General features: G+C 50.9%; 10 protein-coding genes and 1 non-coding gene across 11 annotated transcripts; 5 read left to right on the forward strand and 6 right to left on the reverse strand.

The window, feature by feature from the left end:
- Positions 1 to 518: 518 nt before the first annotated feature.
- BJX68DRAFT_t69 lies at positions 519 to 589 on the reverse strand. Its single transcript has one exon. It is a non-coding gene; the product is annotated as a tRNA-Gly (tRNA).
- Positions 590 to 1,748: 1,159 nt separating this feature from the next.
- Positions 1,749 to 3,240, forward strand: BJX68DRAFT_234499 (slipin family protein). Its single transcript, XM_071039750.1, has 4 exons — positions 1,749 to 2,023; positions 2,085 to 2,199; positions 2,251 to 2,743; positions 2,796 to 3,240. The coding sequence occupies exons 1-4, from the start codon at positions 1,852 to 1,854 to the stop codon at positions 3,036 to 3,038; spliced, it is 1,023 nt and encodes a 340-aa protein (XP_070900466.1). The 5' UTR covers positions 1,749 to 1,851; the 3' UTR covers positions 3,039 to 3,240.
- Positions 3,241 to 3,392: 152 nt separating this feature from the next.
- Positions 3,393 to 4,752, forward strand: BJX68DRAFT_234501 (uncharacterized protein). Its single transcript, XM_071039751.1, has one exon. It carries the CDS (start codon positions 3,469 to 3,471, stop codon positions 4,489 to 4,491), a length of 1,023 nt encoding a protein of 340 aa, XP_070900467.1. The 5' UTR covers positions 3,393 to 3,468; the 3' UTR covers positions 4,492 to 4,752.
- A 373-nt stretch (positions 4,753 to 5,125) lies between these two features.
- On the forward strand, positions 5,126 to 7,417 carry BJX68DRAFT_56244 (glycosyltransferase domain-containing protein). Its single transcript, XM_071049402.1, has 2 exons — positions 5,126 to 5,601; positions 5,652 to 7,417. The coding sequence occupies exons 1-2, from the start codon at positions 5,398 to 5,400 to the stop codon at positions 7,263 to 7,265; spliced, it is 1,818 nt and encodes a 605-aa protein (XP_070900468.1). The 5' UTR covers positions 5,126 to 5,397; the 3' UTR covers positions 7,266 to 7,417.
- BJX68DRAFT_56241 (uncharacterized protein) lies at positions 7,417 to 8,679 on the reverse strand. The gene is made up of 3 exons (XM_071049401.1): positions 8,400 to 8,679; positions 8,154 to 8,312; positions 7,417 to 8,063 (listed from the first exon to the last, which is right to left on the reverse strand). The coding sequence occupies exons 1-3, from the start codon at positions 8,403 to 8,405 to the stop codon at positions 7,569 to 7,571; spliced, it is 660 nt and encodes a 219-aa protein (XP_070900469.1). The 5' UTR covers positions 8,406 to 8,679; the 3' UTR covers positions 7,417 to 7,568.
- A 274-nt stretch (positions 8,680 to 8,953) lies between these two features.
- Positions 8,954 to 10,846, reverse strand: nop58 (RNA-processing protein NOP58; the record flags this gene model as incomplete). The annotated part of the gene is made up of 3 exons (XM_071042886.1): positions 8,954 to 10,398; positions 10,457 to 10,617; positions 10,722 to 10,846. 3 exons carry the CDS (start codon positions 10,844 to 10,846, stop codon positions 8,954 to 8,956), a joined length of 1,731 nt encoding a protein of 576 aa, XP_070900470.1.
- A 273-nt stretch (positions 10,847 to 11,119) lies between these two features.
- Positions 11,120 to 12,789, forward strand: BJX68DRAFT_56259 (H(+)-transporting V0 sector ATPase subunit d). The gene is made up of 4 exons (XM_071049403.1): positions 11,120 to 11,192; positions 11,255 to 11,343; positions 11,414 to 12,297; positions 12,346 to 12,789. Exons 1-4 carry the CDS (start codon positions 11,161 to 11,163, stop codon positions 12,427 to 12,429), a joined length of 1,089 nt encoding a protein of 362 aa, XP_070900471.1. The 5' UTR covers positions 11,120 to 11,160; the 3' UTR covers positions 12,430 to 12,789.
- Positions 12,790 to 13,585: 796 nt separating this feature from the next.
- Positions 13,586 to 15,469, reverse strand: BJX68DRAFT_56272 (ribose phosphate diphosphokinase subunit PRS5). The gene is made up of 3 exons (XM_071049404.1): positions 14,230 to 15,469; positions 13,860 to 14,183; positions 13,586 to 13,804 (listed from the first exon to the last, which is right to left on the reverse strand). Exons 1-3 carry the CDS (start codon positions 15,151 to 15,153, stop codon positions 13,748 to 13,750), a joined length of 1,305 nt encoding a protein of 434 aa, XP_070900472.1. The 5' UTR covers positions 15,154 to 15,469; the 3' UTR covers positions 13,586 to 13,747.
- Positions 15,470 to 17,051: 1,582 nt separating this feature from the next.
- BJX68DRAFT_56347 (PIG-H family GPI synthesis protein) lies at positions 17,052 to 17,903 on the forward strand. Its single transcript, XM_071049405.1, has 3 exons — positions 17,052 to 17,468; positions 17,521 to 17,723; positions 17,781 to 17,903. Exons 1-3 carry the CDS (start codon positions 17,138 to 17,140, stop codon positions 17,856 to 17,858), a joined length of 612 nt encoding a protein of 203 aa, XP_070900473.1. The 5' UTR covers positions 17,052 to 17,137; the 3' UTR covers positions 17,859 to 17,903.
- BJX68DRAFT_56348 (pseudouridine synthase DEG1) lies at positions 17,904 to 20,064 on the reverse strand. Its single transcript, XM_071049406.1, has one exon. It carries the CDS (start codon positions 19,916 to 19,918, stop codon positions 17,948 to 17,950), a length of 1,971 nt encoding a protein of 656 aa, XP_070900474.1. The 5' UTR covers positions 19,919 to 20,064; the 3' UTR covers positions 17,904 to 17,947.
- A 929-nt stretch (positions 20,065 to 20,993) lies between these two features.
- Positions 20,994 to 21,788, reverse strand: BJX68DRAFT_265536 (putative glycolipid-binding-domain-containing protein; the record flags this gene model as incomplete). The annotated part of the gene is made up of 1 exon (XM_071045270.1): positions 20,994 to 21,788. One exon carries the CDS (start codon positions 21,786 to 21,788, stop codon positions 20,994 to 20,996), a length of 795 nt encoding a protein of 264 aa, XP_070900475.1.
- Positions 21,789 to 21,825: the final 37 nt, after the last annotated feature.

Raw genomic sequence — 21,825 nt, forward strand, 5'->3', positions numbered from 1 at the left:
CTCTTTCCAACACCATTCCCACAATCTTAAAGATGACCGAGGACTGCTGAACGAGAAGAATTATGGACGCTCTCACCTGCTCCGAGGAGTATTCTACTTTGAGTAGACACGGTACCCGGAACGGGCAGGAGCGATCAACCCATCGCGCCTGCCCCGAGAGCATGGAATTCCGCACTCGGAAGGTACGATGGATGCTCTGACAGGGAGATAGCGATAGGCGCCACCGCACTCGCCTCGACAGCGCATGTTATGCTGAAAAAAGCGCGATTCCTCAGAGTAGGCAGGGGCGATGGTGCCATGCGCATTGCGCTTGTCTAGGGTTATGCGGGACCAATATTAGAAAGGCGCAATGGAGGCGCAAAATTGACTATGCCTCGCACTCGCCGTACGGAGGATTGAATACAGTTTTTAAAAATTAAGCACTGGCTTTCCCAGTGGGTAAACGGGAATTGTAAGAGTATTGTAAGAGTAGTAGGAGGTAAGCTGGAAGAGCGGAAAGGAATAAAGCAAAAAGATACTGCATCATCCGTGAATCGAACACGGGCCTCGTCGATGGCAACGACGAATTCTACCACTAGACCAATGATGCTTCTTTGTTGAGAAAACCAAAATATACTAACACCATATGGCAAAGTAGTTTATTTTTAGCTTTCCGTCACGAATACATGTATAGCTTCGACCATTGATCCCGAGGTCCCTTTGCGATGTTCTTCGAAGGGCTAGATACCAGGCTCAGACCTGAGAGCTATTGGTACTTTTGGCCAGTATAGCCACCCGGTAGTGGATCAAAGTTGCAGGGTGCCGAGGAGGAATCAGCCTCATCCTTGCAATCCAACTATGAAACCAACACAACTCAATGAAAGTTCCAGGCCCTCTCGCCTCCTCCACGATTAATCCATTCTCCGCCACGATGGCAACGAGGCTTCAGTTCCAGATGTTGGAAAATGTCCATTCGCTAGCAACCACGCCATGACTAAGTTATGGCCGATCGCATGCTGCCCATCGGAAAGTTTGCCGATTCCTCAATCCGGTGATACGAGGTCAGGCCAGTGAGAACTTTGGACTGTGGAGCACAGCCCCTTTGCGCCCGTCGCCCAGACCCAGTTGATGGGCAAACCGAATCGGAATTCCTTGCTCGGTGCCGCAATCGAAACTCTGGCGCTCGGCATCGCGTATACGTATCGTTGAGAATGTGCTTGAGTACCAGTAACGAGGCTTTGTATAGCGACTGGCATCAACGGGATAGCTCCGTGCGTGCATGCGTCGTGCCCGGGATCTTGCTGACAGCTCATCCAAGTTCCACAAGACCAACATGAAGACTGGTTCTCATACCCAAGAAGCTCACATGATGGATTGTCAACCGCTAGCCAGATAACTCACCACGGGATGCGGCAGTGCTAGCTGCTCGGGCGTTTAGTTTCCTGGAAGACTGATTGGAATGATGTAACAAATTGCTGTGCTCTTGAAGGATCATTGCCAACAGCACCTTCCTCGATGAATCGTGACTGGTCACCAAGCACCCAAGACGATGGCCCACTCTGGGCTCAGCCTTGGGAGCGGAGGTAGTTTCCGCCTCCTGTCCAATGCGATGCGAGCCTCAGTGGACTACCCCGGATTAGTGCATTGCCAGGGCAGAGGGATGGGGGCCGTGTTTGCCGACCGTGGAAGATTTGGGTGACGTCCTACATCCCGATCACCGTCTGAGTTGGAAGCTACTTAAACCCCGGAGTCACCCTTTCTTTTTTCATCCTAGTCTCAACTTCAACAATAAACACCAGAACTTGGAAGCATCTTCGTGTCTTCCAGTCCTTCTTATTATCATATTTACGAGTCTAATAACTTCAATTCACAATGTCCGCTGAAGCAAGCTCCGGCATCAACGGCAAGGCCCCTGTCAACCACAGACCTGAGGGGCTCGTAAACGTCCAGCCACCCCGCCTGTCCGACCTGCAGCCCAAGTATGCTTCAGTGATTGAGCATGATGAAAGCAACCCTGAAGCGCATGGGTGGTACGCGTCTTTCAGTAAGTTATACTCCTGGAAGCCCAACAAAGGACCTAGCATTGATAGTATTTTCTACTTTAGAGCATTCCATTGGTGAATGTATCGGAGCCCTGGGCATTATTCCATGCTGCCCTTGCCCGAACCCCTTCAGACCCGTTGATCAAGGCCATGTCGGTCTGGTGACGCGATTCGGCCGGTGTGTATCTCTGAAAGCTTGAAGATACGAGCGCAGCTAATGGTTCAATAGATTCGAACGTGCTGTGGACCCCGGTCTTGTCAAGGTTAACCCCCTGAGTGAGCGCCTCATCACAATCGACGTCAAGATCCAGATTGTCGAGGTACCTCGCCAGGTTTGCATGACCAAGGACAACGTCACCCTAAACTTAACCTCCGTTATCTACTACCAAGTCGTCTCTCCTCACAAATCGGCGTTCGGTATCTCGAACATTCGTCAAGCGCTCGTCGAGCGTACGCAGACGACATTGCGCCATGTCATTGGTGCGCGCGTCCTGCAAGATGTGATCGAGCGCCGCGAGGAGATCGCACAGTCGACATCGGAGATTATCGAGGAAGTTGCCGCCGGATGGGGTGTCAACGTCGAGTCCATGCTCATCAAGGACATCATCTTCAGTGATGATCTCCAGGACTCTCTGTCGATGGCCGCTCAGTCCAAGCGTATTGGTGAGAGTAAGGTTATTGCTGCGCGCGCCGAAGTCGAGTCTGCCAAACTCATGCGCCAGGTATGCTACTCATGCTCATCCTCGCTAAGGATTCGACGCTAATCATCTTTAGGCCGCCGACATTCTGTCTTCTGCTCCGGCCATGCAAATCCGCTACCTGGAGGCCATGCAAGCAATGGCCAAGACGGCCAACAGCAAGGTCATCTTCCTTCCTGCACCCAACCAAACTATCCAGCAGCAACTGGCGACTGCCGAGGGTGCTGGCGAAGGTCCCAGCCGCTACGCGTCTCCCGCTGGACACAACGACGATGGGTTTCAGCACGCGATCAACGCACGTGTGGTGGAGGACATTTGAGCGCAACGCCCCTGAGCAACGACATGAGAGACGGACATAATATGGAATTCTTATAATGCTGGCCCTATGGCCTTGTTTTTCTAGTTGAACCACGATACCCGCCTTCTTTTTTGAGATTGAATTAATTGAGTTCATCATTTATGATATACAACCACGTCTTCTCCACAACCATGAACCGGAGCACTTCAAGTTTCTCCAAATACAGCCAAGTAAGATCAGGATCAAATAATCTATATTAGTAGATAGTAGCCAACTTAGCCTTCCTGCTCATACTACATAGGCAAAAGTGGGCGGTGAGGGGCTACACTCCGTCTTTAAGGCGAGATGTGGGGACATCCTGCTCTGCGGCTCAGGTACAGCTGTCGGGCCAAGTGGGCATTCCCAGCTTCGAGATGTCAATTTGAACCACTCCTCCTCCAAATACATACCAATGGCACCATCCAAACCTCCCAGTCCCGCCCCGCCATCCGCGCAACAACCAGCTTTGCCAAACATCCCAGCCCCCGATTACACAAACCCATCATTCGACCCTGTCGACTACCTGAACGATGTCCTCCCCCCACTGGCGCTTCCCGCACAATCACAAACTCAGAGTTCGCGCGGTGGTGTAAATCTCACAGACCTTTCCACCCGCGTCCAGTCTATCCTCACGCAAACGAACGCACAAAACATCCGACACTCTACGGCCCTGACGACGCTTGCCGATGAGATCCTCCGCAGCGGGAACCGGCTCGCGTACGAGGTTGAAGTCCTCCGCGGCGAGACGATAACATTATCAGATTTATTGACGGAGGGGCTTGCTGCCGAGATTGCGCGGTTCACAGTTGCCCCGGGGTCGAGTCCAGAGTCTACAAGCGGAGCGAAGCCCGAACAAGAGGAGACGGAGAATGCAGGCACGGAAGACGCAAAGGAGGACTCTACAAGAAAAATCGAAGAGCCAGACTATATAATCAACCTCCGAACGCTGAATCAAGTGCGCGCGCGACTGGAAGACGTCGTGCAGACCTTTGGAGACGCGATGGAGTGGCCGCTCCCGCCCTCCGAGACCTCCCTCGCCTCCTCGTTCATCTCGGTTTCCGCGCCGGAGCCGGGTCCCGATGCCCATAGCAGGGAAGAGAAGGGACAGGAAGTGGCGAGGAAGTTCCGCGCGGAGATCTCGGAGCTGCTGGATCGTGAGGGGGTTGAGGCTGCGACACGCAGGGTTGAAGGTCTACGGGCACTGGCGTTGGTGTGGAAGGGGACGGCGGAGGAGAAGGCTAGGACGAGGTTTGTGGAGGGGTTGGCGAAGGTGGTGGAGGAGCGGCAGAGGGCGATCGAGGCTGCGGCGGCGCCCTCACAGCAGGCTTCTACTTCTGGTCCTGCGAGGGGGCATCAGAGACAGGAGAGTGAGGGGCCTGGAGGCGGGATCTTTAGGAACTTGCAAAGATTACGGGAGGAGATTTATCTTGAGTGATAGAGGCACGCATTCTTCTTTGTTTTCATGGTCTACAGGCGTTTTGTGGGGTTATTTGTGTTCCTTGCTATATACCTTGCCATGGCATTGCGAATGACTTCAAAGAGTATACATAGATCTTCAACATCCACTTTTACCGCTGAAAGTATGATGCTTCTCATGTTGGAGCCTGGGTCATAGTTGAGGGCGATTCCCATCAATGCGAGGTTCAATCATGTTACACAGCAAGCATTTGCCATGTCTGTGACAGGATGGAGAGCCCTGGTCCCTGGTCCCTGAAGTCTTCGGACGAAGAGCACAAAGAGAGTGGTGAAGATGAAGATCAATCGGATTGTATAGGCCAAATCCACCAATAACCGGCGCTGTCAACCTGAAACGGCACGATTTGGGGTCCTGATCATCGATTACGCGGCCAGCACTAAAAAATAGTATAGAAGCTGGCTTGGCTGGCTGGCAGTTGAAAGGCTTTGTATGACAGAGACATGTGTATACCTACCAGATGGAAGTGATGAAATAATTATTTGTATGAAGGAACTGTAGTATAAAAGTTGGCTAAGGCTTGTGGCTGTAGATCGAAACTGGCAGCCCAAAATCTGAAACGGCTTGGGTGCTCCTGTCACCACCAAAGGTTCCGCACTCTCGTTCGGTCGCGGCGATCGCTGAAGCTGTCGTCATCCCAGACGGCGAGTCGATGACTGCAACATGGCCTCTTCTCACACTCGTTGATCTTCTCCTTTTCTTTTTCCCTGTCAATCCCACTCGTCCCTGCGCAAAGTATTCTCGAACTCCCTCCGTGGCAGCCACGCTCGCGCCGGAATGTCCAGTGTCAACTTTTTCTTGTTGTACAGATAAATCGACAACCGCCCCCTTGCTCTCGAAAGATATCAGCTCAGTTCTCGCGTCCACATGGACTCTCGTGGCCTGTTGAACGGCCTGGACGGCTCTCTGCCCGGTCCCTGGGTGGATCAGTATAATTCATGGCGCTTGTCTGTGACGGGGTTCCTACAACAGAGCTTAGTCCGTCGTCCGCGGCCGCGACCGATTCGGACTGCTTGCACAGTCGCAGCATGTTTCTTCTTCCTAGTTGTACTGCTGCGATCACATCGCGAGGTAAGGCTCTTTGTAGAAGAATTGGGATGGAAGACAATTGACAATCGCAGCCGGAAGTCAACTACTGGACCGAGTACCCTTCGTATCACCCTTTCCATGAGAAGCCCGAAGACGCTACAATCGTTTCCCCGAGACTCGCCCTCGAACATAATGATACCCTCCCCGATAATCTACAAAAGACCAATCCCTCTTTTCATCTCGTGCTCCCCGCAACGCGGAGCACCCCCGACCTATGCCGTACCCTGACTTCGGCCATGATCCTGAACTACCCGCCGCCGACTCTAGTCCGCTACGGGAGAGAGCTACCCGAGGGCTCTGCAGGCCACGACTATATGGTTGATAGAATCACGGGAATATACAACTTTCTAGCATATACGCCGACACTGCAGGATCACGACATTGTGCTGATTGTGGACGGCTTCGATATCTTCTTCCAATTACCTCCGGAGGTGCTCGTCAAGCGCTATCAAGACTTGTTGCGCGAGAACAATGCCAAGTTGCGAGAGAAGTACGGGATGGTGACGGTTGAGAGGCCTTTCCGCAAGGATGTAATGGAAACTATGCAAAAATACTCGCAACGTGTGATCTTTTCGGCTAGCAAGGAATGCTTCCATGATCTTGCCGAAGATGCGGGCTGTGTTTCTGTCCCTCGCTCTACCCTCCCGCCGGATGCGTATGGATGGAAGACAGACACGCAGGGACCTTTGACCCGGCCCCGCTGGCTCAAGCCTGGTGCTGTCATTGGGCAGGTGGCGGACCTCAAATTGATTTATGCTCAGGTCCTGCGGTTTGTCGAGGAGCACCGTGCTGTTGACGGAGATTATCTGGCATTGACGCAGATGTACGGCCGGCAGGAGTATGTGCGCGAGCTAGAACGGCTGAGAACTGCAAGCGGGTTGAGAGAGACTCTGAACCGGTGGATTGGCATTTCCGAGGCCACGAACATCACCAAGGTTAACCCGCGACTTCAATCCGGACAACGGTACGAATACGGAATTGGCGTGGACTTTGAGTCTCGGCTGTTTTTCAACGCGGTGAATGCGAAGCAAGACGTCGAATGGTTGCGATACAACAATGTCACAAAGACCTCGACCGCGCAAATGGAGCACCGCGTGCCCCGTGAATCTCGCCTCTTGCTACCCGACGACATCTCAGAGAAAAAGCTCGGCAATCCGTTCAAGCAACCGAAATTTGACAAGGACGAATACATAAACCCGCCGTGGAACGACACTCTGGACCATCTCCCAGCAAACCGGACATGGAACAACATTCCTCTGCTCACAAATGTCCATTCTGCAGAAGTCCCCGTTCTGGTGCACATGAATATGAAAGACAAGGGGACTATCCGAGACACCTGGTGGTCGAAGATGTGGTACTTCCCCTGGGGCCGGGCCCTTCTCCGCAAGTATATACGCGCGCAGACCGGATTCGACGCCGCGCAACAAGCCCTTCTAGGCGGACAGAACTCATGGGACCAGCGTGGTGGTGCCGGTGGTGTCTGGACCGACAAGGGCGAGTGGATTGACTACCCGGAAGTCTGTGCTGGGTTTGAACGTGACCTCTTCGACGATGATCTAGGGGTCTTTGGCGAAGAGGCCGGCGACGAGTACGGCGGACCTGTTTATAACCAGTGGGGCAATCTGGTGAAGGGGAGAGAGTTCTAGTGACACTGTATTTGCATGTCAGTACCAAGTGCAGATTGTGCACCATTCCTTTGGCGTTGGAGACTGTTTACTCCAGTGGATGGCGTATGGTTTCCGATATTTTGTTTTATATTTCCTTGCTGTTACCGAAGATACCAGATAGATGCGAGCGATGCTACTAGTATGCAAATAGCTGTAGTCAATAAACAGCTGAACCCAGTACTCCATGCTTTTCACCGTATTCCAAACGCCAAGCCAGATAATCCAAAAATCACCCGCCCACGTACATATCTATACATGTGAATTCTCGACAAAAACCAGCGACTACGTAGTCGCACTTCCCAACGTTTCCCGAATAATTGACAAAATCGCAGTGACATCCTCATCGCTCAATCTCTGCTCTCTCTCCTCAATCACGGTATCAACCAGTGCCAGAGCACCATAATCGCCCGCCTCGCCTTCCTCCCCTCCTTCCTCCCCATCGACCCCTCCTTCTCCGGCTCCATTCTCCGCAGCACCCTCATCAACATCCATCCCCTCACCTGCTTCAGCCGTATCTCCTCCTTCCTCCCCCTCACCACCCTCCACAGCCGGCCCCGAAGCCGGTAACCCAACGCCCAGGTTAATCAGCATCAACACCTCGCCCTTCGTCAGGCCATAGGGCTGTAACCGTGTGATCAGATTGCGCAGCGCGATGTCGAGTGCTGTTTCTGGTTCCGGCGCCGCGGATCTCTTTCCGGGCTTTTCTGTTGATGATGGAGATGTATATTGTGGATAGCGGAGTAGATGCGGTGAGAGGCGGGTTGCGTAGTTGTGTATCTATATCAAGTAATCGAGTCGGTTAGCCTTCAGTGTTCAGCTTACTGTAGCGCCGCCGCTGCCGCTCCTGGTCGCGGGGTAAAACCATACCTCTTTAACGACTGTATTATGATCGCGCAAGTCAGGACTTGGGATCCAGTGGCGCTGATTCACGCCCGGAGGCGGATTTGGAGGTCGTCGGGGCGGGTTTGCGGAGAGGAAGGTGAGGACTTCGATGTTTGTTAGAGTTGCGGACTGGGGGTTTATGATCTGTACACTGTTAGTTGTTTCTCTCAGGAGCGAAATGGAGTCCAATTCTGGAAAGGATTATAGTCAAGGGGCGTGTGAGGCGCATACCCGCATCGTGAAGTGATTTTTAAGATCTTAACTGGTGTAAGGTCGGAAATGGAGCAAAGTTGGTTGGTGACGGTGGTGACTGGTGAGGGGAAGAGAGGGAAAAATTAGGCGGTGGGAGGGAATTTTGCGGGCAGAGTTTCGGACTTGTTTGGTCGGTCTAGGCGGTGTATTATCCAATACTAGTAAGGAAACCTGATCTTGGGGGAGGTAGCTTTGATATCAAAGGCATTGTGGTTGAATGGCAGTGCGTATAGGACGTTCAAGTCGGCATGAGAAACTGTTTCTCAAGCCAGTTACGCTACTATAAAGACGAGATAGTATGAAGTAGTTAGATTGACTTATATGGCCGAGAAAAATCAAGCTGAAGCCCATCAACACTCGTATCAAAGAAATCGAAGCACCTTGCGCCGGGAGGGACCAAGTTTTCCCATCCTGAATGCCACCCAAACAAGCAACTAGATTAAAGCACAGGAAAAAAAAAAAAATCAACCCACATGGTGTGATATCATACAGAAGAAAGGAAGGAAATCCGTTGCAAAGACAAAAGCTTTTATTTAGTCGTCCCTCTTCTTCTTCTTCTTTTTACCATCGGCATCTTCGTTGTCGTCTGATCGCTTGCGCTTCTTCTCCTCGCCCTTGGAGGCCTTCTTGGCTTCCTTCTTGGCCTTCTTGATGTCTTTCTTGCTGACGGCGCTGGGGTTACCGGCGGCGTCGAATTCAATCTCGCCTCGCTCGAGCTTGCGCTTGTATCGTTTGAGGCTTAATCCTGCCTTCTCGGCTAGCTTCTCGAGTTCGGAGTCCTTCTTGGACTTCTTCTTGGGAGACTCGTCCTCGGACTCGTCAGAGTCGGCACCGTTTACGGCGGGCTCCTCGTCGGAATCAGCATCAGCCATCTCCTCATCTTGCACCTCCTGGACAAGCTTCTTCTTAGCAGGTGTGGCCTCGTCCTCATCCATAGCATCAGCGTCAGGGTTGTACTTCCGGACTTCGTTGAGGTTGAATTTGCCGGGTTGGCCGTTGGGAGCAATGGCAACACCACGGGGCTTGAGAGGCTTGCCCTCCAGAGCAGCAAGTTTCTTCTCCAGGTTGTATCGGGCCTCGATACCAAGAGCGGACTTCTCCTCCTCAGCAACATCGTCATCCCACTCGGCGAGAGCATCGACACGGATACCGAGGGAGGCTTTGGCAGCCAACACACGAGCCATCTTACCCTTGTTCTTTCCGGTGGCCTGGCCGATCAGAGAGGCGTGGTAAATGAGACCGTACTTGGGCGTGTCGTGCTTAGTCTTCAGAGCGCGGAACAGCGCCTTCTCGGCACCAAGGATCTGAAGAGTACTGGCGGGGCTCTTGGAGAGGTTGGTAAGGCTACCGGCGTGAGCAATAAGGCGAGCACCGACAAGGTCGCCAACGAGAGCAGTAAGGTTAGGGGCAATGGCGTTCATGCGGGCAGTGATGTAACCAGCAAGTTGCGAGCGGTACTCGGCGAAGCCGATAACCTGCTCGGCAAGAGCCTGAATGTTCTCCAAATCCTCCTCGCTGATCTCTGTACCCATAGACCTGTCGGCAGCGGCCTTCACAGCACCCTCAATCTCCTCGGGGAGGATCTCCGCAAGATCAGAAGACTCCCAGTTGGTTCGCATACCCATCTTGAGGACGAGTCTTGCGTAGGCAATGTTGTCGTTGAGGATCTTGGCCAGTTCGGGGAAATGCCAGCCGTACCATTCCTTCACACGCATGGCGTAGTTGTTGAGTTCCTTGTCCAGATCATCGAGAAGACCAATGGCCTGAACAATCATGGTATCGATCTTATCGGGAGAGAACTTGAGCTTGTGTCTGGCAAGAGAGTGGGACAGACCCAGAGACATGGTGGACATGTCCTGGGGAAGGAGGCCGGGAATTAGTGTGGGCAAATGTTCACGGATCGCGCGGTAGATATCGGCCGTTGTGGAATCGGCGACAAGTGAGATGTCAAGACCGGGAAGCTTGCCAATGGCGTTACCTGTACAGTAAAATGTTAACTACGGTGCCGAAAAAAAAACTTCGCATGGAAAACATACCCAGCTTGGGATCAGCAACGGCGAGCGAGACCTTCTTCTCATCCTTGATCTCATCAAGCAGGCTAGCAAGACGAGGCGTAACCTTTCCTTCGACGAGGGAAGCGACTTCCTCAAGAGCTGTGGTAGCGCTGTCGAACTTCTGGAAGCTCTTCAACTTCAGCCTGTCGAATTGTTAGACTATATTGCGGCAGAAAATTTTTCGCCTGCCGATCGATGGCAAGCGAGTTTGATATGAATTTGAAGGATAGAAGAGAGGGCATCTTACAGGCCAGAAACACCCTCTGCCGTAGAAGCTTCAGTAGCGAGGTCGTCTCTCTTCAAAAGCTTCTTGTCCTTAGCTTTGAGCAGGGCATAGCCCGCGCTTGTCTCGGTCAGGATAAACAGCGTCATTGTGTATTGCCTCGACTCCCAAGAATTGATAAATAGGCAAGGACGGCAGCCAGAGGAAGAGGAGGAGGGGAAGGCGAAGTGTGGGCGACCGTGGACTCGAACCTCTTGAGAGCGTGCGCTGGAGGGATTTTTTTGCTCCGAACCTAAGTAAAAAAGTGCAGAAAAACTTGGGATTCAGCCACAGCCAATCGTGGCTGATGTGTGCGCAGAGGCGGTGCGCTGCTTATGTAACCCCGGGGTTCAAAGAACAACAGGATGCCTGGCCATGTCGATGCGGAGAACGATTCTGGACATTTGCGATTCACCATCCCACCATGGAGGGTCTGTTTTTCAACGTAAACAACGGGTATGTTCGCATTATACTCGAGCTTCTGAAGTCCTCGAAGCCGCGAACTAACCTGATCACAGCTATATTGAGGGCATCGTTCGAGGATATCGAAACAGCCTCCTCACCGGACAACATTATAACAACCTGACGCAATGCGAAACTATTGATGGTGCGTTTCATTCCACAAGATATACGATCTTTGCGCTTCGTATCTCTGTTTCTGATTCATCTTCGAATAGATGTTAAACTACAGCTCGCCCCCGCATATGGCGACTTCCTCGGAGCTCTCCCTCCCCACCCCTCCACTTCTGCCCTCGCGGGCAAGATGACCGACAAGCTTGTCGCCGAGTTTCGCTACCTCCTCGCGCAGGCCACGGGATCTACTGCCAAGTTCCTGCAATTCCTTACATACGGATATATGATCGATAACATCGCTCTTCTCATCACCGGTACACTGCATGAACGTGATACTCGGGAGCTTCTGGAGCGATGCCATCCCTTGGGTTGGTTCGAGACGCTACCAGTACTGTGTGTTGCGACAAACATTGAAGAGCTGTACAATTCTGTGTTGATCGAGACGCCATTAGCTGGCTATTTCAAGAGCAGCCTTAGCCATCAGGATCTGGACGAGCTCAACATTGAGATCGTACGCAATACACTCTACAAGAACTACCTCGAGGACTTCTACAAATTTGTCACTACACACCCGGATTTCAAGGGCACACCGACGCAGGACGTGATGGCGGAGATGCTTGAGTTCGAGGCGGACCGACGTGCTATCAACATCACACTGAACTCGTTTGGCACAGAACTTTCAAAGCAGGAGCGGAGAAAGCTCTACCCCGAGTTCGGGAAACTCTATCCCGAAGGGTCACTCATGCTTTCTCGGGCCGATGATATCGAAGCTGTGGCGCTGGCGGTGAGCGGATCTTCGGACTACAAGGCTTTCTTTGACGCTGTAGGCCTGACCCAAGGCGGAGGAGGCCTTGGCGGCATGGGCGGCTCCGATGGCAAGAGCTTGGAGGATATGTTCTACCAGAAGGAGATGGACATGAGCAAGATCGTTTTCACCAGACAGTTCACGCCTGCCGTTGTGTACGCGTGGATGCGACTGAAGGAACAAGTAAGTGGCTCGCAACGACTGTAAATATCCTTAACTAATCCTGCCTAGGAAATCCGAAACGTCACCTGGATTTCAGAGTGCATTGCCCAAAACCAAAAGGAGAGGATTGGGAACTTCATCTCCGTCTTCTAAGCCTTTGCCGTTCTCCTTCCTCATCGACCGCATATCCCAATCCCTCTCGAACTCAACCTTCGGCGGACTCAAATCACCTTCATCCGCTTGCCTCTATGCCCCTCTGTTTGTTACCATCCATTACCCAGTTGTACGAGCGTATCGGTTTATCGGCATACCTTACGCATGCCACTCCGTGATCAGATATCTGTTATCTCTTATATTAGGCGTTTGGGTCTTTCCTTCTTGTGACATAGTACCTACATAGCTGCTACAGCCATTGTCTAGTATAGATGAAGAAGAAACCAAGCTTCTCTCTACAACCGACGTACATGAGCCTCTATTGATTCTGGTGTATTAGGATTGCCCAATTGCTGCATCAGTCGGATTATGTACTAGGTACAAGCTATGATGTGTTTATTAGTGAGATATCCCTGTGCTGCAATGTTTGATGCACTCGCATGAGCAAGATCGAGCTAAGTATCTAGGTAGGTAGGTAGCCTAGCCCGTCGAGACGCGGACGCTAATGCACTACTGGAAATAAAGTGAGGCGAGTTCGCAACTGGGCGATGGCTAGTGGTATTGGAAATCAAGTTCAGTCAGGCAAACATACACGATTTAGTAGAACAGACTCGGTGATTAGGTGGTATAATTTAAGAGAAATTCTTAGAAGTGTATTTTCTTTGTCTATCTCCACACCGTATCCGTATTAGTCAGAGCATGGGAAACATCGATGTGTTTTATGTACATAACGTCATCAGAGAGGTTGAAGCATTCACGGAGGAAAAAGAAGAGAAGTGCACTCCGTATGATAGTATGACCCACGGTGCATGATTTTCGCCCACGATGTTTTGTGGAGAAGAAACATCGGAGAGGCCGATGTCGCAGGTGGCGACATGAGACGTGGTGAGATATGCAGGTGGCTGAACGACATTCCGTTGAGTCACGGTCAAGGTGTTGTTTGTTGACGATCTGTAATCTGAACTGATCGAGTCATCATTGGATGTTCCAAACATCGTCGGATGCAAATATTAGTTGCTGATTGAGCTGCTCAAACAACTCAGAAATTGGCATGAATGGGCCTCCTCAAGTTGGTTGCGCATGGCAGAACATGTGATGTTGTGCTTTTGTGTCATTGACATATAGTCATATAGTAAATGCGATGAAGAATTTGAAATGTCTTGTGTATATCGCGCCATAATAAAGAGAAAAAAAAAAAAAAGAAATCCATGATAAATGGCTTTAAGCCCCGATGCTACTTTTTCAAAGGAAATTCATCTCAGATCTTCCTCGCAGGAGGGCGAACCAACAGCGGGAAAGAAAAGTCATATTAACCCAGTTACTCGTACTGGAAAAGAGCACTAATACTTTCCCCGTGGTGGACGCGACGGATGGCCTAGAACGTGTGAGTCAGGTCTGCTCTCAAAGAAAGATGTTCGGAGTGTGCCTACCTCTGCGAAAACATGGCCGATTTCCAAGACCTCTAGCTTGGGGCATCGTCGCAAGTGGTCTGCCTGGTCAACGCTATTGGTCACCACGACCTTGTCGAGGGAGCTGGCATTGATGCGGTCAATAGCGTCACCGCTCAAAATTCCGTGTGTCACCAAAGCGTAGACTTTGGATGCACCTTCTTTCTTCAAGAGTTTGGCTGCGCGGGTAATGGTATTCGACGTGTCAGCAAGATCGTCTATTAAGATTGCTGTCCGATCCTTCACATCTCCAACTAACATCATCGTAGCATTCTGGCGGTCGGTGATTCGCGTGGGACGGCGTTCCTGAATGCCTTAGCACAGGTCATGCAGGATCATTGGAATAGCATACCTTGTGAATCAGAGCAAATTCCACGCCCATTGAGTCCGCAATCGCGGTCGCTCGCTTGGCTCCGCCTGCATCAGGACTCACGATGACAGTTTGCTTGTAGTTTGGGATGTTGCGCATGATGTAATTCTTCAGAAGCGGGCGGCCATACAAGTTATCAACGGGAATGTCGAAGAAGCCTTGATACTGGGGATCGTGGAGGTCCATCGTGATGATATGGTCCGCGCCAGCACAGGTGAGCAGATCAGCCACAAGGGTACCCGCTTGAGCGACCCATTGCTTGTATCCGGGACGCGGCTGGAATTTGTCGATTTTGTTCTGGCTCTCGTCTACGCTGCCGTTTGGAAGCGTGGACTTGCTGCTATCGGACTTGAGGGATTCCAGAGTGTCACTGCGGGTAAGCCCGTTGGGCTGCCGCTTCTTCACTGGGCTCCCGGTAGAGTCCTCTAGCTGAGCCTTTGCCAGACTCCTTTGAAGATTGTCAACACTCACACCGCTCATATAGCCACCAGCCTCGGACCTTCCTGGGTGAGGGGTCGGAGGAGTACTCTCGAAAGTATAGCCATTAGACTGCTTTGCTTCGACCGACGACTTGACGAGGGGAGCTCCGGCCTTGTTGTAAGGGATGTCGCTCTGGCGGGAGTATGGGAAAAGCGGGAGAACGGCGGTGACTCTGCGGGCGGACGCGGTTTTGCATGCCGAGATGGTGATGAGCAGTTCCAAGAGATGATCGTTGACTTTCCCGCCGCCAGATTGAAGTATGTATACGTCCTTCCCACGCACCGATTCTTTGATCTCCACCCTCGTCTCACCGACAGAAAACTTTGACAGAAGTACGTCGGCTGGAGGAATCCCGAGAATATCGCAAATCGACTGCGTCAGTTGAGGGTGGGATGTGCCCCCAATGACAACGATATTTCGAACCATCGTGGCCAGAATGTCGGTTTCTCGAAAGAAGAATTTCGAGAAGCTCAGCGAGAATGACGCGAGGAGCGCTGGGGGGAGAGCCGATTCGGAAGCGGAGAAAAACCTGGGAAAATCCGACCAAGCGGGTGTTGGAGGGGCGGCGGTACAATCGGCAAGGTTAGCTCGGTTGACAAGAGTCGAGCGAAGTTGGGAACAAAAAGTCCTGGAGCAAGAAGAGACGGGTAACTATATCATGGCGGGGAGTCAAGAGCACACTTCAAAGGCAAGAATGAAAGAGACATCGATTGGAAAGTAGTGGATCAAGATGTCGTGTGAGCCCGTAATGGAAGAAAAGAAAAAAAAAAGCCTCGCCAGTGGAACCTGCATGCCGGACTTCCTGCCTCAGGCCCCTTGATTCCCCTTCAGGCTAAGCGGTGCCAGGCTCCCCTCATCCTTGGAAGCATTTCCAACGGCCCCGCAGAAGACGGAATCTGGGAATCACGAGCCATCGTCGATCTGTGGTTTAGTAGTCAAGACTCAAGAGCACGCCCAGGGGCAAAAAGAGGGGTAGAGCACAACATCAACATCCAGCATGCGGTTAGCCATCATCTCTCTCTCAGGCATAACATAGCTGTTTTGCCTGTTACGAAAGGGCTAGGGAGATGCTGCATTACATCGAAGAAGCATAGTCTCAATTGACCAATAAGTACTTGAAACTGCAAAAGAACAAGAGAGTGAAGATAGAGAAGTGTAGAGGAATGCCATGGAATCTTTGATTGCTCCAGTTCTGGTAGATCCGGTCCAGGTCCCGGTCCAGGACGAGGTTAAAGTGCTCTTGGAAAAGGCAATTACCAAGAAAGGAGCTTGCATTGTTATAAATCTGCCAGATAATGGTACAATATCACAGGCCAGTTCCAGTCATTCTGCTGAGATCGCGATTAGCAATGATAAGATCGCGGGGGAGCCCAACGGCATCAATGGACCTGCCAGGACTGGGTTGAGGAGTGATGGCTCACAGATCAATTTGTTTAGTACTCTAGGAAGCAAACCCCACCGCGGTCCACTATATCCAAGTGATCCCTCGGGGATGTACTCGAATCCCGTTTGAGGAGTTTGCTGCACGCGGGCCCGGGGTCATCGAATGGCTATCTATGTTCCGTATGACTCTGAAGCAAGTTAGTGTAATTCATTAGACTTGTTGGGGATGACAATGGTCGAATGGCTAGGTACTTACTATGTTTAAAGCAATGGATTATGGCCCTGATTCCCCACCTGTTGCCTTGTGAGTACTTACCGTTGGAGGAAATAAATGCGGCTGTGATATCTCAGTTACAGTGCCTCTTCGTAGCACAATCTGCTCAGCTATCCGCTGAGATATCCAAGTTGATGAAAAAGTTCATCGAAGGTCCCCCGAATGCCCCCTGGATGGGCCAGACAAGAGCGAGATATCAACTTGTGTCATGGGCGAAGATAGAGAGTCGGAAAATTGCGAATCAGACGCCACCGAAGCCGCCAATACTCGCCTGTTAGTCCATATCAGTTACGCGGTTGGAGGTAATTTGAGATATGCTTTTGGTCGTTGCGTGCGTCTCTCGCTTTAGCGACCGCGACAGTGTGCTGGTGCGTGCCCCTGTGAGAGGATAAGTCATCTCGCCTCCATCAATATTGCTTTTCGAGCCGGTCCCTATATTGAAGCCCATCTTGTTCAGAGATCGCAGCTTTTTGAAGCCAAAGCATGGTCAGATCAGGCAACAAGTGCAGGTTGGGCAATCATCGCCAGTCAGATGGGCGATTTGAGGGTAAATGCAGGCTATCACGTGCATTTTAAGGAGGTGGGATGAGTGCGGGACGATACTAATCCAAAGCTGGATTAGCTTTATTTTGAGCAGGAACCTAACGATCTGCAATCCAGCGAACAGTCGCAATCGAGCTTCTGCAATCATGAACCGTTAAAGGATACTTTTGATCTTCTTTAGACTGCAATTGATCTTCTCTTACCTTACAAATGCCTGCACATCTCATATCCCGGCGTCCATCTCCGACCACAGCGTCATTTACGGTTTCCAATGCCTCCAGACATACTAGCACTCCGGCGAAGCTGTTCTTCTACTTCCAGTTTCTTGTACGCGGGATAATATTTGCGGGGGTACTATCGTTCCACGCCGCGCGATTCCGGCATGTCTTCTTTTCACAAGACTCGCTTGTACCCTGGTCAACAGTGTGGTCGAGTCCGTTAGGGATTTTTGTTTGTCGAATCGCCGACACATCCAATTTCGCTGTCGCGGCTGTTGCCAGCGCACTGGTGCTATACGGAGTGTTCTTGAAAGGCTACACAGGTATGCTCACCTTATGCAAGATTTATATAAACTGATCATTGATTTTCGCCAGAGGAGTCCCTTCTCGTTATCCGCGGTCTGGGCATTCAGACGTCCACATCTTCACCCAGCTACCTATTCAAAGCTGCGACGAGATTCATCCCGACGACGGAGATTCAGGACATTGTCATACATGAAGCTTTCAAGGGGTTTGAAGTGCGCTTCTACCTTGCGGTAGTCGTTGTGGGTGAACCGGAGGTTGTTGTGGTTTTCCCAGTAAGGAAACCCGATCCCCTTCGGCAGACATGGTCACTTACAGATGGTTTTAAACAGAAGCTCCTCCCGAACAGAGCAAAGCTAGAGGAAGTTTGGAGAGGCTCTCGACATTGCCTTTACGATTCAAAGCCATGAAACCCAGATCCGTCCAGCATCATGCATTCGACCTCTAATCCATTGCATGCCTTATATATACAGTTCTATGGAGGTATGTACATTCCTTTCTATGTCTCGTTATTGCTCCCCTGAGCATCTTTTTCTTCCGTCTTTCGTTGCTTTGCTGCCAGCCATCTTGCATTGAGAACTTCAACAGGCTCAAGTTTCCTTTTCTGCAGAAGCGGGATATACTTGCCACCAATTTTGGCTCCGTTTGCCCCATTGAAGACCTTCTGACCCCTGCCCCGTATCTCCCTTTCAATGTTCTTGACATCAGTAAACTGGGCACTACTCTGATCTCCTTGCTTAACGACCAGATCCAGCAATGCGCCGGCTAAGATCTCATCCATCTTGCGTTGTCTCCAAACAGCCCAGAGATCCTCAATCACGCCACTTGCGCCGTATTTCCCGCCGCCTCTGGCGTACTGGGATCGTACCTGCCTAGAGTCGCCCGCATACACCCACTCAAGTGCGTCCTCGCGACTGTCACTGCCCTCTTCAGGAAAGGTGCAATCCCAGAGAACCAACGGAGCATCAGACGCCATTTCATATATCGGCTTGCGTGGGTTCTTCGAGATGTCGAGCAGTTCAGGCACAATAGATGGTGACTCGAGGCCTTGCCCTACCAGGAACAGGATACCGACCATGTGCCTCACTTGGTGCCACAGAAAGGCGGACCCCTGCAAGTCAAATACATACACCTGACTTCCGGCCGGCGATGGGCTCTGTGCTTTTTCAATGGCATTATCGGTAGCAGGCTGTTCTGAAGCTCGAAAATCTGGAGCGCTCACATAGCCTAGACTGCTTTCGGGATCGAGCAATTCAATATCGGATCGGTATATGATTCGTCTGAAATTCTCAATCTGCTTGCTTGTGTCCACCTTGCAGAAGTTTCGAAAGTCATGCACACCCTCAAAGTGTTTTGCTGCTTCACGCATAGCATCGATATCAAGCCATCCTTCTCGATACTTGGGCGGTGGGGCATTTGGTCCACCACGAGGAGCAAACCCAAAAGGACCTGGTGTCGGGGAAAAGGCGGGTTGTGTGAAGAAGTACTTGTAATGTCGTCCTCGACAAGAAAAGCGAGCATCGAATCCTTCAGGTGGATTCGGGCACCATGCTAACACACGAACGTCTTCCGGGAGTGTCTTGTTCAGCAAGCTTATATATGGTAGCTCATCTGCAACATCGTCCCAGTTCTCATCTGTTTTCCCAGTAGTAGCATCTGAATCCTCACCCGGCTCCGAATCCTTGGGTTTCGGCCGGGCACTGCGCACCCTAATGCCAACAACCTGGCCAAAAGCACTGACACCACGGTCAGTCCGCCCAGCCTTGGAATACTCACACCCTTCCCAGCTAAGATTAATGGGCTCCGAGCCTCTTTCCTCATCAAGCAAATCCACCCCTTCATCATCCTCCATATCAGTCGGGAAGATCAGCCGCGTCTTCCGCAACGCCTTCCACAGCACCTCCTCAATAGTCGGCAATGGCGTCACGTTATTATTCGCATGTTCTAGGCCATTGTAACGCTGTCCGAGATACGCAAACTTCAGTGCAATATGCCGGAAGTTGTACTTTGTCGGATCCATCTTCCGTGGCGGCTTCGGGATGCGCGCACCGGGCGCATGGGCGATATCGTCCGGGGAGAACTTGCCCGTCGCTAGCCATTTAGGTATCTTTTCCGGCTCCAATTCCTGGGACTTCGGGTGAGCAGGGGTGTACTCTGCTGTCCGCGTGTGCAATTGGCGCTCTAGTTCGGTAATCCTGTCGATGAGGCTGGTTGTACTCCATGTCGAGTAATCTGGTTGTTGGCTCTCCGTTTCCTCATGTTGCGACGGTTTCTGCTGGTGCTGTTGTTTTTGGAGCTGCTGCTCGTCTAGCGGGGCGACGGGATTGTTGCCCGACATGATGTCTGCGGCGAGAGAATCGAGCTTTGAGAGTCCCTTGTGGGCGAATCGACAGTTGGATTTTGTCAAAGAAGTGAGATGTGATATAAGTTGCCGCGACGCTGAGTATGGCCTTATATGAGATCTCCACATCCCCTCAATGACCGGGTGCGCTCTGGTTGATTTGGAGAATGAGAACTCGTTCGCAGAAAATTTTGGTTCCTGGGCTGCGGTGGAGTAATTTACACGTATGTAACTTACACTTCTATCGATAAGATAGATTCTACAGCGATAAGATATGGTTTTGTTTTCTGAAGACTTTGAATTCCAGAGCGTCCAGAGGGACTGACACCTTATTGGATTTAGAGGCCTCTATACAATGAATGTGGCTTAAAGCCAGTATACGACTTGATGGTCAAAAGGTAGTTGGGGTCTTGGATCACAAACAGAAATGATGCAGGCCTTCATTCCTTCCCCACCTGTAACTATGCAATGTCCTCATCTCTAAGAAGCAGGCCAAGATTCGGCGGTCTTTGCTATAAACGCAGTGAGAGGCCTGTTTAAAGACTCCGATTTGGTCAGACGGGGCTTTACTAGTACCGAATCAGTCCGCAAATCTTACTTGTAAGACCAGTGATGGTTCTTCAAAATGCTGGTAAAGTGGAGCGGCCGATGTCCCTGGCTGTTGTCCTTTTTTGCCAAAAGGCGATACGTTAGAAACAAGACCATATGCAAATAAAAGCATCAAGAGACTGTTGTACTTGGAAGATTTACAGCTGCCACCTCTATGACGTCTATATACTGCATGTAAGACTCTGTGGTAGATATAACCCTAGCTATTTGGAACCCTGATGGTGATTATCACCTTTTCTAAAACCACCCCACTATGGGCTTTTCGAAAGCTTTTACTATTCATGAGGCCGGTTACTACAAAAATGGCTAAAAAGGATAGGGGTTGTGAAGACCCGCTGTTGGTGTAGGTCTGATTAAACTAACAAGCACTGTAGTTATATATTTTTTCATGCTCTGGCGGTTTCTAACACCTGAGTGTCTTGCAAAGTGTGCGATCAAACAAAGATTCGATAGAAATACCATCAAGATAATCTTTTTTAAAAAAATCAAAAAAAAAATCAAAAAAATCAAAGTCTTCCCAGGTAGCAGACGTGGTGGTGTATAGTTGTCGGGCAGTCGTATCACCAACGGTGCAAGCAGTTTAGATACATGAAGTTCAGTCCCCATCAATCTCATCATACTCAAAGTCATCATCTAAATAGACGCCGTCGTCACTGTCTTCCTCCTGAAGATTGTCACTCCCACTGTCACTATACTCAAATTCGCCAGAATGCAGACTCATCGCAGAGCCCCGTTTTGTCCATGGTTGAATGGTAGGATGCTCAGAAGGACACGCCTTGTCTCTTTGGGCATGATGATACAAGGCTGCTAAAGACCAGCCTTCGATGATCCTATCCACGAATCTATCCTTGTCCGTAAAGAAATCCGTCGTGAACCCCGAAGTAAGCCCTTCGTAGCGGAAGAGCATCCAGTCGTCGTCGTAGCAACTGTAGATATGTTTCTGGACAACCACCTCTGTCGTAGTCGCGGTAACTTGGACGGAAGCGGTGCGAATCTTGTGCCGTCCCCATTCTCGAAGATTTAGACGTCGTATAGGGAATGTCTTCATCAGTGTCGACTCGGGGATATCGACGTCCCTGCAATTGTTCAGGGTTGGTATTATTTTGCCGTTGCCGTCGACCCATTTGCCAAGGCCATCTGTGTAAAGCTCTTTCCGGATTTCCCCAGTCCAGGAGTTATATATCTTGACGTTTTGTGTTCTCCATTCGTCGTCGAGAAGAATTCGGTAGCTGATCGAGTATCGTGTCTTCTCGTCATTTCCCTCGCTGACGATCTTTCCTATTGCGAGGATGCCTCCTTTGAAGAATGTAACCCTCGCCTCCTCAAAGCCTTTACCTCCCCCAAAGAGGGGAGACCATCGGAATGGATCAGGTTGATTTAAATCTGTCATCGTTGTAGTGTAGTTTGAAGAGTGGGAAGTTCGTGAT

Source organism: Aspergillus pseudodeflectus (assembly GCF_044049435.1).
Source record: "Aspergillus pseudodeflectus strain CBS 756.74 chromosome Unknown BJX68scaffold_15, whole genome shotgun sequence".
NCBI lineage: Eukaryota > Fungi > Ascomycota > Eurotiomycetes > Eurotiales > Aspergillaceae > Aspergillus > Aspergillus pseudodeflectus.